This window comes from Blennius ocellaris (assembly GCF_963422515.1).
Source record: "Blennius ocellaris genome assembly, chromosome: 23".
Lineage (NCBI taxonomy): Eukaryota > Metazoa > Chordata > Actinopteri > Blenniiformes > Blenniidae > Blennius > Blennius ocellaris.
In genome coordinates, this window is record NC_137672.1 from 17537120 (window position 1) to 17552824 (window position 15705).

Consider the following 15705-nt stretch of genomic DNA (forward strand, 5'->3'; position numbering starts at 1 on the left):
ATGTTTTTGTTTATGAGTTCCAGTCAAATGAAGCCTCAGGAACCACTTCATTTTCCGACCCCACCCGATGACACTTGTGATTTTAAGATGGAGGATGAGAGACTGGCAAGGAGTTGAGCCCGACGTACAGAAGAGTAAGTAACCACGACCCAGTGCTACTTTTGTCTTTCAGACAAAATGCGACATCAGGTCTGTCGGATACTTGGTGAGTGACATCCTGGGGTGTCCGACTATCAGCCTGACCTGGAATGGTTCAATAAAATTCAATTTAAAATCTGAAATCAGAGTCATTCAAGCCCAGATAAGCTGTCAGAGGGCTCTTATTTTCACACCCCATATCCTAATCAGGCCTACTATCAATCTGAAGTTAAATGAGTTATAGTCATTATAGCCTTTAGTTTTAATAACGTGATCAGAGTGGGCTTATATCTATAGTATTATAATAACATTAATACTTCACTGACTAAAAATGTGGGTTTTGGTTTTTATTTGCTTCTGTGGGCAATAAGTTTTATTAATAGGTCGTTTCAATAGCTTGTATCAACGATAAACTCATTTATTTTCTTTGTGTTATTATTAGCCGTAGTATTAATTTGTGTTTTATTAACTATCTGAACGAAGGCGATATCTCGTTCATTGAAACGTCCCTTTTATTTCGGTTTAAGTTTGCTCTTACGGCATAGGGCGGATGTGAGCCGCAAGAGAGTAGGGGCGGGATTATCATCATGACGTCACGATGACACGCCAATATGAAGTTGACCTACATAATCAATCAATCTTTATTTATATAGCACTTTTTATACATTAAAGCAACACAAAGTGCTTCCACAAGAATTAAAAACAGTGCAAAGACAAAATAGATGAATAAAAAGCAGGTGAACACACACACACACACATGCAGACACACACCATAGGTGAAGACATGCCTAGTGATATGGAGACATGGCAGGACACCGAGGACTAAGGTGAGGAAAGGGACATATTTGGGCCGTCCACACTGGGGGCGGCACAACTTCCGACCACAGGGGGCGCCGCCCCACAGACCCCCCCCCCCCCAACCGGGCAGACAAGCCAATCCCACCGCATACGCGGGGGACCTGCCAGGGGCCCGGAAGTGGGCGGCTCTGGCGTATGGGCGCATAACGGGAGACTGAGGATGCACGCGCTGCTGTTCGTTTGGGTTAGCGCTTTAGTGATTTTTTGTCGGCCCAGTTCTTCGACCATCATATCAATGAAAACGTTTTATTTCCTGGCGTCGATGCTGCTCACGAGCATCACCGGCGGCGGTGGGACCGGCGGCGGCGGTGGGACTCCGCTCCTGGCTACCGTGGGGGATGACCTTCAAACCATCTGGAATCATTCGTGCCGAGCCGGCGAAGGCTGGGAGCTGATACACCGGCTGAGCGACAACTCCGCCCGGACGGTCGCCTCCTCCCACGCGGGGGGTGACTTCGCCCCGCCGCTCCTCCGCGACGTGGGGATGAACGACGTCGGCCTGTACGAGCTGAGCTGCGGCAGCGGAGGGGCGGACGCGGCTCCGAGAGAGCTGCTGGTCGGGGCGCCTGTGGAGGTGAGGGTGGCTGCCGGCAGCGCCGCGGCCCTCCCGTGTCATTCCGTCACAGTCGGGGTGTCGGGGCTGTCCGTGGAGTGGTCGAAGAAGGGAGACGGAGAGGTTCTCCGGGTCTCTGGAGGCTCTCCTCCCGGTAGAGGCTCTCCTCCCTGGGGAAGCCGGGTGTCGCTGCGCGCTGACTGGGAGCGGCGGGGGGACTTGTCGCTGAAGGTGGCGGAGGTGGAGGAGCGACACGGCGGGGACTACTTCTGCCTGGTCACCGCCGACGTCCGCCGTTCTCTGGCGGCAGTGGTGAGGCTGATCGTCATCCCGAGCATCCCGGATCCAGAGACCACCCCCGGGACCGGCACCGAACCGACGCCTCAGGTAGGAACCCCGAACTGGTCTGGTCAGAGCTTTTAAATGGTGAGGCTGAACTTAGGGTTGGGACTACGGTGGCCCTGAAGTGCAAACCACAACAACAAATCACTAAACACAACAACAAATCACTAAGCACAACAACAAATTCAAAAACACAACAACAAATTCAAAAGCTTCTTGTGTTTTTCAATTTGTTGTTGTGTTTTTCAATTTGTTGTTGTGTTTTGGAATTTGTTGTTTTTCAATTTGTTGTTGTGTTTTTCAATTTGCAGTTGTGTTTTTTCAATTTGTTGTTGTGTTTAGTGATTTGTTGTTGTGGTTTGCACTTCAGGGCCACCGTATGGGACACACACACACACACACACACACACACACACACACACACACACACACACACACACACACACACACACACACACACACACACACACGCACCATAAGCAGAGCTGGGGATGAGGGGAAAGATGGCCCATATGATGTTTCTGATTATGTAGTAACCTGCAGGGTTGGTCCACCAGGCAGTGATGACAGAAGAGAAAGTTCAGGAAATCGACTGAAAAGGTCAAACTTGGAAGAAAAAACAAACGTGTGACGTCTGTGTTTCTTTGTCTCTGCAGAAGCTGCCCGGTGATGACGGTTGTCTGCACACAGGGGTCGTTACAGGGGTCGTTACAGCGACGGTCTCGATATTGATCACTCTTCTGCTCACGGGTCTTAGACCTTACCTGAAGAAGAAACACAATAGAGCTTTGAAACTAAAAGCTGCGGGGGAATCGGTGCAACTCGGACGTCCGGAAGACAAGAACATGGGCAGCAACGAGACGTCTCCTACCGAGAAAGACGCTGAAGCCGGTCGGGCCTTGCCAGGATCCGACACCGAAGGTGGATAGGAGAAGAGAAAACCTCCCTGAGGACCAGCCTGGGATTCTTTACCTTTTGTCTCCTCATATGGGACAAGAGATTCCGGCAGTGCCTTCATGGTCTGACTCAAAGCTCTACAGGCCAGCAGGGAGCAGTTTACATAGAATCCTCAGCCTCCCCTATCCCACGAGGCCTCTGGCCCTCTTCGTGGTCAGCATTCAACCAGAGGTCAAACTTGAACATACCAAAGAAACAGTTAAGGTCACATTTTATCTTACTTTATGTCTCTCAGATCTGTAGTTTGTTGCTGTGGGACACTTTGATCCCACTTTGGGCTGTTGAAAGAGCTTTATTGATTTGATCATTAACATGTTTTAAACATGAGGCCCATGTGCCAACGAGGCCTCGATTCCACTGAACCACTAAGATAATGGTGAAGCTTTCAACCAAAACATTTGAGTTTTCACACCTTTCTTCAGAAATGCTTAGACGAAAGTGTATATTATATCAACGGTGCTGCCGTGATGCTCCAAAGCCAGACTGTCAGGGTGAGTTTGTAGGAAAAAGCCATTATGCAACAGCTTCAGGAGACGTTTTCTGGATTTCGCAGCAGGAAGTATCGGTAAAACTGGCTTTGTGTTGAGCTCGTGGTCATTTTGTGTCGGAAGTGTCACATGTTTCATATGAACAGGGACATTTCCACCTGTGCCACAACAACAGAACACAGTCGTCACCAAGACCGGCCAACACACAAGGAAACCTGCTGCGTTCGTCTGTCGCCTGGTTTAAATGAAACCATCAACTTGAAGCACAAGTGGAAGAGCTGTGAGTTCTGTGGTGTGTTCACTCCGGCTCCACGTGACATGAAGAAAACGAGCTTTAATATTTAAAATGGAAGTTTTACATATAAATTATATTGTCGAAGCACAATTTTGTTAAAAGTGTTATGGAGACAAAGATTTTAACTTTGGTCCAAATACATGACTTTTTGTATAAGAAATGTACTATTTAAAGCAGGGGTGTCAAACATGCGGCCCGGGGGCCAGAAGCGGCCCGCCAAAGGATCTAATCCGGCCGCCATGGGATTTCTTTTTAAAGTATAAAAATGAAAAGTGACAGATTCTGATCTAAAAACACTCGATTGTCAAAAATGACATTCAAAACCACCCTTGGTCAGAATTAATTAATGCGTCTGTGGAGGTCACATGACGCAACACCTTTCACAATAAAACAACGAGTCCAACTAATGTGAAGTGAAACTTTAGACACGTAAACTCAAAACAATTTCCAGATGATGACAAATTGTTTTAATCCTGAATAAAAATAGGATATCCAGATACAGGTGACAGGTGAGTTTTTTTTGCAAATATAACAATATCTGATTTCCTTTAATATGTATATTTCAGAATAAACTGGCAAATTCTTGCAAAAGGATCAAAAGACATTTGTCCGTATCTGCAGTTTAATATGTTACGTTTGACTTGTTGGCCTCCAGAGGTCAGAGGTCAGATCAGGTTGATGTGGATCCTCAACTGAAATGAGTTTGACCCCCCAGGTTTAATGTATTTTTAAAATACAAATTTTTTATTCTGCATTTTTTTTTTTTTATGTTTTTTATTCTTTTTCAATCTTTTTTGTCTGGAAACCATTTCACGTTTACACAATAAAGTCTTAAACGATGTCTGCTCTGATTTATCTCTTCTGCATTGTTACTAAAGCGAATCAAATACATCGTATGTAAAATAAATATATTTAAAATCCAACAGCAGAGCTGTCACCTCTCAGCCACTGATTTCTCTATTAACTTTAATTAACCATTAACACACACGGTTAATGACAATTGTGCGATTATTAAGTGCAAAATCTGTCGGCTGCTCAGATTCTGCTTTTTGTCGTCGTTCACAAAAGAAAGACTGAGAATAAGATGACGAGTATCACGAGGGTGACACATCCGAACACGAGGAGAAGGACGAGGCGGGGGCTGCTCCGGGTCTCCGCCGGGCCCCCGGGAGTCTTCGCTTTGTCCCGGTCTCCGCTGGACCTGTCGGTCCGACTCGCCGAGGCTTCGGAGAGACGGGGGAAAACAACATTCAGACGCTCTGCAGAACTTCTGGCTAAACTGATTTCCATCATTTTTCTGTCAACTTACCTCTGTACATGAGCAGATAGACAGAGCTGGAGCTGAGAGAGAGATAGATAGAATAGTTTTTGGGTTTGTATCTTTATAATAAAATAAAATTAATAGACAAAGTAATAGATTACATCACTATTACATAAACTGGGGCCTTAATTTGTCCCTATAACGTTTACAAGTAAGTCATTTTTTAAAAATGTGTGCAGAATTAATGTTTTTGTTGATGAGTTCCGGTCAAATGAAGCCTCAGGAACCACTTCCTTCATTTTCCGACCCCACCGGATGACACGTGATTTTAAGATGGCGGATGAGAGACTGGCAAGGAGTTGTGCTTTCAAGCGTTTGTTGAGCGGACGGCGCCATCTAGTGGCTTCGGGAAATAAAGGCAGTAATTCAGGAAGCCTCATTTGGATCTTTTATCAGGATTTCTTCTTAAGTTTAGAAGGAAATAAAGAATTTTAATTCCTGCTCTCTGGCGCCCCCGGTGGAAGTCCAGCCTTACAATCCATTCATGTTGGAGAACAATAATACTTTGCTACTATAGCTGCTGCTTATACTTTAAATTTGTTTATGATATTCTAAAATAAATGCAGTCCTGGTCGATTATCATTTCAGTGAAATATTTTCTCCCGCCACGCAATTTTTGCTCCCACATCAAAGGATTTGTGGAGACGCACCTGTACTTCCTGTCGTTTGCAAACGGCTGCTCCTCCACCTGCAACAAGCAGCGAAAGCAGGATTTGTATATGACTCTAAAAAAAAAAGGAAAATAATGCGCGGGTGCGTTTCGTAATAACTTGGCGCACCTCGGCCACGTGGGCGTCGTCGCAGTCATACCAGGCGCCGTCCTCGCCGCTCAGCACCGTGGCGGTGTAGTGTCCACCTCGGAGGCTGCCCACGTGGTTCACCATCCCGTACAGCGTGTAGCTCTTCGTCTGGCGAAACACAGACACGCGTCAGTGAAAGTACTTTGTTTTGTTTTTTTTTTAAGTTGAACGTAAGGGGTGTGTGGCCTTGCCTCGGTCTGGATGGTAAACGGCACGTCCACACAGCGGTTGGACTTGACGTCTGACCGGGTGCCGAGATCAAAGTCAAACCTCTTGAGGAGAAGGGTCATCACCGGAGGACTGTCCACCATCTCACACCCCTACGAGACGGCGTTCCTTTACTGTCGGGCTCTGAGCTCAGCGGCACAAACCACATTTCAATACGACCGAGTTTTCCTTTATTTTCCTTTATTTTCCTTCTCGGTTCGTCTTTGATCTTTCCTGTACGGCAGAAGGGTGAGAACTCACACTGGTCGCCTCTGTCTTACGCTTGCATTTGCTGCAGTACACCATGTTGTCTCCAGTGTGCGCTGTCCTCTGGAAGAACTGCCTAAAACCTGTTTTCTGCACACACACACACACACACACACACACACACACACACACACACACACACACACACAAATAAGAACATAAATAAATCAATATCTATGTTTGTACTTGTGTCTTTAATGTTTGTGGCCTTGTTCAATAAATATTTCGGTCACTGCGCGGGGCAAATAATGAAGTTTATGTCCTCTCATCTCATGCACTAACTTATTAATTGACAGTAAACACTAGTAAATAAATAAAAACTAGCTAACTAACTAACTGTAAACAAAAACTAACTTATTCATTGACAGTAAACACTAACTCACTGTGAATAAATAAAAACTAGCAAACTAACTGACTGTAAACATACACTATCTTATAATTGACGGTAAACACTAACTGTAAATTAACTAAACCTAACTAACTAAGTAAGTAACTAACTAACTAATTGTAAACATACAATAACGTATTAACTAACTGTAAACAAATTAAACCTAACTAACTAAATAACTAACTAACCGTAAACATACACTATCTTATTAATTGACAGTAAACACAAACTAACTGTAAATAAATTAAACCTAACCAACTAAGTAACTAACTACCATAAACAAGCAGCCGGCTGGCTGCTCCTCACCACGCTGCACTTTGCACTGCGTCCGTCCTGCAGTGGCAGCGGCAGGATGAAGAACGGCGACGTCTCTTCGATGATCACGTGACCAACGAGGCACGTTGTTGTTTCCTTCAGCTGGCCCTGGAAAACCTGCACATAAACCAGCGTGAAACCAGAGTCAAACCAGAGTTAAACCAGCATGAAAGCAGAGTTAAACCAGCAGGAAACCAGAGTCAAACCAGAGTCAAACCAGCATGAAAGCAGAGTTAAACCAGCAGGAAAGCAGAGTTAAACCAGCAGGAAACCAGAGTGAAACCAGAGTGAAATCAGCCTGAAACCAGAGTTAAACCAGCGTGAAACCAGAGTTGAACCAGTGTGAAACCAGAGTGAAACCAGTGTGAAACTCGCGTGAAACCAGAGTGAATTCAGAGTTAAACCAGCGTGAAACCAGAGTTAAACAAGCGGGAAACCAGAGTTAACCCAGCGGGAAAACAGCGTTAAACCAGAGTTAAACCAGCGGGAAACCAGAGTTAAACCAGCGGGAAACCAGAGTTAAACCAGCGGGAAAACAGCGTTAAACCAGCGTTAAACCAGAGTCAAACCAGAGTGAAACCAGAGTGAAACCAGAGTCAAACCAGAGTGAAACCAGCGTCACACCGAGGGTTGGGGGCAGGGCGCGGCTCACCTGCGAGGCGTCGGGTCCGAGTCTCTTCAGAATCATCTCCAGACATTCAGCAGCGTCTCGTTGTTGATGGACTGAACAGGAAACGGGATCATTTAACGCCTCGGGATGATTCCTACTGACCTTTACCTTTTCCTGTTTGTTCGTCCGCCGACGTACCGTCGGAAATCCCCAGAACCTCCGTGACGTTCTCGGTTCCACATGACGTCTTTGGCAGGTTCTTGAAGATGGCTTTCAGCTCCCGATCTAAGATACTTGACGTTGGATCCAACCTTTATTGGGGGAGACATTTTAACTTGACTTTGACACTCATCAGCTTTATTTCTATCACACAAGCTTGTGAACTCAAGACAAGACGTTTCTTTACCAAAATTCTTGTATTTTTTAGTCATTTTAAAGTGCATGGAGTTAAAACCAACACAGAGAAGACACCTTCTCGTACCGTTCATGTATGTCAGGGGTCATGAAGAGAACCTGCAGGACGCTGCTGAGGTAACACGTGGCTCCCTGGTTGATCAGCGGGTAACGACGTCTGTTTGGCTGAGTGACTTCCAGCAAACACAAAATACTAATTTCTTCATTCACAGATCAAAACCAAAAGACCACCACTCTTACATAAGTTCCGCAAAAGTATGCAACGCTGTCGTAAAATACTACAACAGGACAAGTTGACTACATTAGATGAATAATGATAAAAAGTCAAGTATGTAAAATGTGTACAGAAACGGAAAACATATATTTCCTTTGTGGTATTTTGGTTTATGTTGTTCTGTGATTCTGACCTCTGTTGCTGATGTGTCTTTTCTTCATCCCTTCTGTTTTCTCCTCCTCCAGGGGTCTTTTCCTGGAGTTCTCCATCCTCCTCCTTCACCCTGCGACAGTCCTCACGTCACAACCAGTGCTTGCACACACATTAATATAAGAGGAATGGTGAAAATTGTGAAAGTGATTCATTTCAATAGGAAATGGAAGAGACACTATAGTAAAGGCTGGATTATGGTTTGGAAGTGAGTGACGCTCAGAAATGAGATGTGGAGAGAGAGAGAGAACACGTGACATTCATACTCGATGCGGTTCCAGATTCCGACCTGCAGGGGGCAGTGCATCACTGAAATATAGAAACGAAACAATGGAATCCGTGTTTTCTAATAAATACTCTTTTTTTTATACACATACAAATGTATGCGTGTGTATGTTTTTAAATTAATTGTTCTTAAGATTTTTTTAAATATAGGACTGTATTTTTCAATATATATTTTAAGAATTTTGCATTTATTACTTTTTTTAATGAAACACTGTTATTAAGATTTGACTTTAAAAAAAAAAAAAAGCATAAATGGAATTATGGCCTGTCATGCTGTCTGCATTTTTTTAAAAATATGTATTTTAAAATATTTTTAGTACACAATTAAAATGATTTTTCTTTTGTTTTCTTAAACATATATTCTAAATATATTTTTTTAAATCTTGTTATAGAGATTTCCAAAAAAATACATAGTACATGTAAATGTATATTGTTGTAAAATAAAAAAAAAAACACGTAATAATGACCCCATTGGAAAGCTATAAAGTGAACTGAGCTAAAACAGAAGAAAATAACACGACTTACCAACTGCTGTGATCATAGAGTGAAATCAACAAACCTGTAAGGAAGGAGGAGGAGGAGGAGGAGGAGGAGGAGGATTCTGTTAATCAAGTTTGACCTGAAGGTTGGCAGAGGTTAAAATAGGTTAAAATTGGTTAAAATAGGTTAAAAATAGGCTAAAATAGGTTAAAATAGGTTAAAATAGGCTAAAATAGGTTAAAATAGGTCAAAATAGGTCAGAAATAGGTTAAAATAGGTTAAAAATAGGTTAAAATAGGTTAAAATAGGTCAAAATAGGTCAAAAATAGGTTAAAATAGGTTAAAAATAGGTTAAAATAGGTTAAAATAGGTCAAAAATAGGTTAAAAATAGGTTAAAATAGGTTAAAAGAGTGCCGTCCTGTAGTAAGGTAACTCAGCACCAGGTTTGGTCCTTAAATGCAGTTTTACATTGAAAATATGAATCAATAATAAAACATGAAGGGAAACTGAAACCATGAACGGATGAGCCGCGGTATTCCCGGGCGGAGCCCTGCAAGTGGCAGCGCTGCATTCTGGACGGCCTTTTACCAGCAATGGAACTCATTTTCCTCGAAGCATCGCCGGAACCCCCGGCAGAAATTCCCGACAAGTCCCAGTGTGCCTTACAGGAAGTGAGCGTCAGATTCTCGCCAAACCTGTGCACTCAGGTTTGAGTGCCGCTCATGCCACAAATGCATGTGACTTAAAAAAAAAATGTAAAAGGAAAATAATGGATCTCTTCAACGTGATTTGCCTTCATGTCCATGTGAGCTTTTCTAATTTAAAAATGAACAGTAACAACTAGTTTTAACGTGAATTTGGTGGCACACTCTGGAGACCTCTCATTATTTGTATAAGAGTTACTTAAAATATCTTTTAATGTCATAAAACAACTCCCAGGTTAGATAATCAACAACATTCCCCAGTGAAAAAGCAGTTCTCCTGTTATGGCACTTCCAAAACTACCGCATAGGAATGTATTTACAACTCCAAGGATGAAGAATAAAACACATTGGGAGAGTTTCTTTCAACTCTAAATGTGAAAATAAAAGTGTGGTTTTGTTCAGTCTTGTGCAATTTGTAAGTTTTAATTGTATAACTGTCATGTCAATTCATAAAGTTGAATTTCTGGACCACACAAACTCATTATTTTTCAAATCAAAAATCATGAAGTTTAGTGACGTTGTTGAGTTTCCAAGCAGTACAGATGTTATATAAAGCAAGTTACAGATTGTTGCCAAGACAAATACAAAGAAGGTCCCAGATCGTACCGGCCGTTATGAAATACGTGAGGAATTAAACTTTAGGACTCAGAAACAGAAACACAACCCTGAAAAGTTTTCGCCCGACAGTTCACGGTGTTCAACTGTGGAACAAATCGGAGACGGAGTTGAAACGATGCCCAAACATCAACCTGTTCAAATACAAACAAAAGCTTTTTGATACAGAGAAGAAATGTATTGTCACTAGAGGGAGAAGTAGGATCAACGCATATGTGCATGTGTGTGTGTGTGTGTGTGTGTGTGCGTGAGTGTGTGTGTGTTGTAAGTTTGGTCCGTGTTGATATGGTCGTTTGAAATGTGGGAGCTTCTTTTTTCTTTTATGTTTTGTTGATGTTTTGTTCTTTCTATTCTAGTGTGGAATGTACTTTTTGTTGCTCTGAGTTTGGGGGTGGAGCTCATAAGCTTCTTGAGCAGAATGCATACTGCTCAAATAAATAAATAAATTAATTAATTAATTAAAATCTGGACTTTTTAAGTCTTTTTAAGACTTTTTAAAGGTACCTTGAAATAACCCTGCTGTATTTTTTGCTCTAGAAATGAAATTAGGTGTATTTAAAGTGTTCTGGCAACATTCAAACGCTCAACATCAGCAACAAGGCGAGACAAACATTCTGGCAGACTTTTAAAAGGTTTATTTTAAGAAACAAGCAAACCAAGAAAGGTTAACAAGAGATAAATACATATGACAACAAGTGCATAGAGAACAGAAAGAAGGAGTTTTTGTCTGTTGGCGGCGTGCAGCTTGGCGTCGGAGGTTCACTGGCGGCCTCCGGGCAGCATGAGCAGCGTGTAGATGGTGGACATGTGCTTGATGTTGTAGGACGACAACAGTTCGGACTCGTCCAGCGTCTCCGCCCTGAACACCATCCGGATGTCGTCACCTGAGCACAGATTGAACACTGGTGAAAATATTCCTCTGGATCGGCTGATTTATTCAAGACGAGGAAGCAAGACTGTTCTCTGTTTAGACTATTTAAAAAAAAAAAAAAAAAGTGTTTTTCTTGTGTAGTTGGTGTTTTAAATACCCAATGAGACACAGTAAAGATAATAAGATTGCTTGCTGTGATGTTGATTAATTCAAAAATATTGTCTCTCGTTGCTTAAATTATTCATGTTCCTTGGCAGGGAGGTTAATCCTCCTCAGATCCATGTACTCCTCTTGATTACACCTGCAGTTACTAGTTACCAGTTGAAATTAGAAGTGAAAGTAAATAAATAAGTAAATAAGTAAATACATACATACATAAGTAAATAAATAAATAACAAATAAATGAATGAACACATACATACATAAATAAGTAAATAAATAAATAAATAAACAAATAAATAGCAAATAAATAAGTAAATAAATAAATGCGTAAATAAATAAATAGATAAATAAATAAATGAATGAATACATACATACATAAATAAGTAAATAAATAAATAACAAATAAGTAAGTAAGTAAATAAATAAATGAATAAATAAATAAATAAACACGTACTGATGTTGAGTTGTTGGATGATTTTCTTCTTCAGATGGAGAACCGTCATCTTCTGCATCTGCTCCTCGTTGGCGCACAGGTCGAGGATCTGTTCTTCTCCTCTCGGTCCTTTTACCTTCACCTGAGTTGACATTTTGTATTTTACCGACGAATCTCTTTTCTTTGTGTTGTTTGTTTGATGAAGAGGCACCGTGTACTCCTCTTCCTCCTGCCGTTTGCCACAAGCCATCAGATGTGACGCTATTTATACTGCTGCCTAAAAAAAAAAACTAAAAAACTTTATTGAACAAGCAGACGTGCACAGAAGATCAGGCCTCGTGCGTGTGTGCGTGTATGGATGGATGGACAGACAGACAGACAGACAGACAGACAGACAGACAGATAGATAGATAGATAGATAGATAGATAGATAGATAGATAGATATTCATCCTATATACATTTTTCTATCATTTTTTTTTCAAAATATGTCTACATTTAAGGGGAAGGATGTTTTTCCTGCTCTGTTGTATTTGTACAATACTTTTTCTTTCTATTATTGTTCTATCTGGTGAACAAAGAACTATATATATAGTTTATACATGTTGATGGCTCTACTTGGTATTTGGTTGTGGGAAAAAAAGTTAATAAGGTTTTGGTTTCTGTCTCGTTGGATCTTCAGGGAGATTCCGCCTGACCGTCGTGTCACGTGCTCACCTGAGTTCGGGGTATTTTCACAGGTGAGGCCAGAGGGCGTGGCGCGTCGAGGCCACGTGACCTCCCCCAAAAACCTGCGACGCGAAGGTGCGATCTGGAGATCTGGAGAGAGAGAGAGGAGGTGCAGGAAAGATGGGCTCTAAAGGGAGCAGACACAAGAAAAGCAGGAAAGAGGAGGATTGTGAGGAGCCGGAGGAGGTGAAGGAGGAGGTGGAGAAGTGCTACGACCCGGACGACCCGACTCTCATCATCGTGGACGAAGAGGATGAGTTAGACTGTAAGTCCTCAGTGGGGTAAAACTCCGTCGTCTCGGGCTTCTGAGGGAATCTAATGTTCTTTTTTTTTTTATTCTGCATTCCTGCAGTTATGCTGGACGACTTCAAGTCCGCCAGAGCGCTGATGTCTTGCGGCCACGCCGTCACCCCGACGTCTCTCACCAACTGGTGCCGCCGGCAGCTGGACGAGGTCCGTCCTGAGGTGTTTTGGGTTAACTGGTGTCCCTGCTAACTGGTGACTTCCGCTGCTTTCCTCCCCCGTCCCGAGTCGCCGCACGACGTTAAGAACGCGACGTAAATGCGTCGCTGTCCCGGCGAACGCCGTTCGGCAGCCTTTACTAGGAAGTCCCGTCCTTTCTAGAGGTGTTATTTTAACGTTTTGCCCAAGATGTCAAATAGGACGAGGGAGAAAAATGAAAAAGAATGTATTTATCCACCTGTCCCGTTTAAAGGCTTTATAAACCAGTCCACCTTAAATACTTTATTCACCCAATTATCCGCCTTAAAAACTTCATTTATCAACTTAACCGGTCCACCTTAACATTATCCATCCACCTTAAATACTTTATTCACCCAATTGTCCGCCTTAAAAACTTCATTTATCAACTTAACCGATCCACCTTAGCATTATTCATCCACCTTTATTCACCCAATTGTCCGCCCATTTATCAACACAACCGGTCCACCTTAAGACTTTATCGTCTTTCCACCTTGAGACTTTATCTACCAGTCCACCTTAACTACGTCATTTGTCCACATTACAGAAAACAATGAAAAGTCAAATTCCAAAATGACTAATAAAGTCACACGAGAATAAAACACAAGGTGAACTAAAGAACACAAATAACACAAAGAAGAAAACTGTTTAAGAGAAGGCGAGTCCCAATAATAGAGGTTTTACCTTTTTGTTTCGTTGACCATTGACGGATCGTTTTCTTCACGGACCTTTGAAGGGAGGCAGATATTTTGTATGTGGCATCCCCGAGTGTGACGTGGAGTGGTCCTTCGACGAGGTCTGCAGAATGGCTCTTCTGACCCCCGAAGAGACCGAATACTTTGAAAACAAACTATTCGACAACGCCCGGGATTGCTTCGACGTCAAATCAGTGAGTGTCACAGAGTGCACTCACTCAAATGTTCTTTATTCATTTATTCTTCTGTCCTATAATCAAATATTTAGGCTCCGAGCCCAGATTGGTTCTGAGAGGTACTAAATCCTCTGTAACTAGAAAAGTAAGTCCAAATGTGTTTGGATTGGCGTTTGACGCAGCTCTTCTTCTTCTTGCTCCTCTTCTTCTTCTTGCTCTTCTTCTTCTTCTTGCTCCTTCTTGCACTTCTTCTTCTTGCTCCTTCTTGCTCTTCTTCTTCTTGCTCTCCTTGCTCCTTCTTGCTCTTCTTCTTCTTGCTCTCCTTGCTCTTCTTCTTCTTCTTGCTCCTTCTTGCTCTTCTTCTTCTTCTTGCTCCCTCTTGCTCTTCTTCTTCTTGCTCTTCTTCTTCTTGCTCTACTTCTTCTTGCTCCTTCTTGCTCTTCTTCTTCATGCTCTTCATGCTCTCCTTGCTCTTCTTCCTCCTCCTCTTCTTCTTCTCTCTTCTTCAGTGTCCGAGCTGCCACTCCACCGTGATGAGGAGGGACGTCAGTGACCTCTGCGTGGAGTGCACGGTGTGCACCGACGACTTCCTGACACCGTTCCTGTTCTGCTGGCAGTGCCTGAGGGATTGGCGAGGCCCGGCGCCGCGTTCGGACCGCTGCGGGAACAGAGGCTGCGTCAATAAGTCCTTGAAAACTCTGAAAAACTGCCCAGACATAACCTTCCTGGCGGTGGACGGGGTCACCGGCTGCCCCTCCGTCCGGGCGTGTCCCGCCTGCGGCTTCCTCCTGGAACACGACACAACCGGGTGCAAAGGCTTGACGTGCGCCCGATGCGATGAGGAATTCTGCTTCGTGTGCCTCGAGGACAAATACGACTGCCACGAGACGAGTTGCCCTTACGAGCCTTGCGCCGGGGGCGTGGCCCCGAGGCAGACCTACATACCCACACTGCAGTGGGGCAATCGGTATATCCAAGCTCCAACTCTGATCTAGCTCTGACCCCGGGTGACGCTTCCAAATGAAACGGCCGCATTTAAAACCAGGGTTTTATTTTTTGCACGCGTCCGTTCGACTGTAATGCAGACACGGGCCACTAGGCGCGCTGTAGCGCCGCCACACAAACCCCCTGCTGTTTGACGGCAGCACACGAGACGTTTGGACATTTTCTTCCACAAAAATCAACTCCGTAAGTGATTTCATCTGGAATATGAAAAGAAAACAAATATATGGAATAACTCCTCTGTTGTCATGGAAACAGGACGTTACTCATGTTGCCTTGGAAACATGATGCTCCTCCTGTTGTCATCTGTAGTCATGGAAACGTGCTGTTACTCGTGTTGCCATGGAAACGTGATGCAGCTGATGTCACGGAAACATGTTACTGGTGTCATCTTCTGTAGTCATGGAAACGTGATTGTCATGGAAACATGATGCAGCATATGTCATGGAAACGTGATGTTACTTGTGTTGTCATGGAAACGTGATTGTCACGGAAACATGTTACTCGTGTAGTCATCTTCCGTAGTCATGGAAACGCAATGTTACTCATGGAGTCATTTTCTGTAGTCATGGAAACATGATGGTCATGGAAACATGTTACTTGTGTTGTCATGGAAACGTGATGCTGTTGGACGTCATGGAAAAATGTTACTCGTGTCGTCATCTTCTGTGGTCATGGAAATGTGATGCTACTCGTG

General features: G+C 43.2%; 3 protein-coding genes across 3 annotated transcripts; 2 read left to right on the forward strand and 1 right to left on the reverse strand.

Moving 5' to 3' along the window:
- Window positions 1–1065: 1065 nt before the first annotated feature.
- On the forward strand, window positions 1066–2841 carry LOC308146869 (uncharacterized protein). The gene is made up of 2 exons (XM_080518833.1): window positions 1066–1936; window positions 2548–2841. The coding sequence occupies exons 1-2, from the start codon at window positions 1157–1159 to the stop codon at window positions 2818–2820; spliced, it is 1053 nt and encodes a 350-aa protein (XP_080374959.1). The 5' UTR covers window positions 1066–1156; the 3' UTR covers window positions 2821–2841.
- A 1841-nt stretch (window positions 2842–4682) lies between these two features.
- LOC308146868 (ubiquitin carboxyl-terminal hydrolase 47-like) lies at window positions 4683–8445 on the reverse strand. The gene is made up of 11 exons (XM_080518832.1): window positions 8361–8445; window positions 8021–8126; window positions 7738–7850; window positions 7582–7652; window positions 6921–7046; window positions 6221–6316; window positions 5944–6072; window positions 5732–5860; window positions 5603–5640; window positions 4941–4972; window positions 4683–4854 (listed from the first exon to the last, which is right to left on the reverse strand). Exons 1-11 carry the CDS (start codon window positions 8434–8436, stop codon window positions 4691–4693), a joined length of 1080 nt encoding a protein of 359 aa, XP_080374958.1. The 5' UTR covers window positions 8437–8445; the 3' UTR covers window positions 4683–4690.
- Window positions 8446–12775: 4330 nt separating this feature from the next.
- Window positions 12776–15001, forward strand: LOC308146977 (E3 ubiquitin-protein ligase-like; the record flags this gene model as incomplete). Its single annotated transcript, XM_080519007.1, has 4 exons — window positions 12776–12920; window positions 13008–13108; window positions 13872–14024; window positions 14516–15001. 4 exons carry the CDS (start codon window positions 12776–12778, stop codon window positions 14999–15001), a joined length of 885 nt encoding a protein of 294 aa, XP_080375133.1.
- Window positions 15002–15705: the final 704 nt, after the last annotated feature.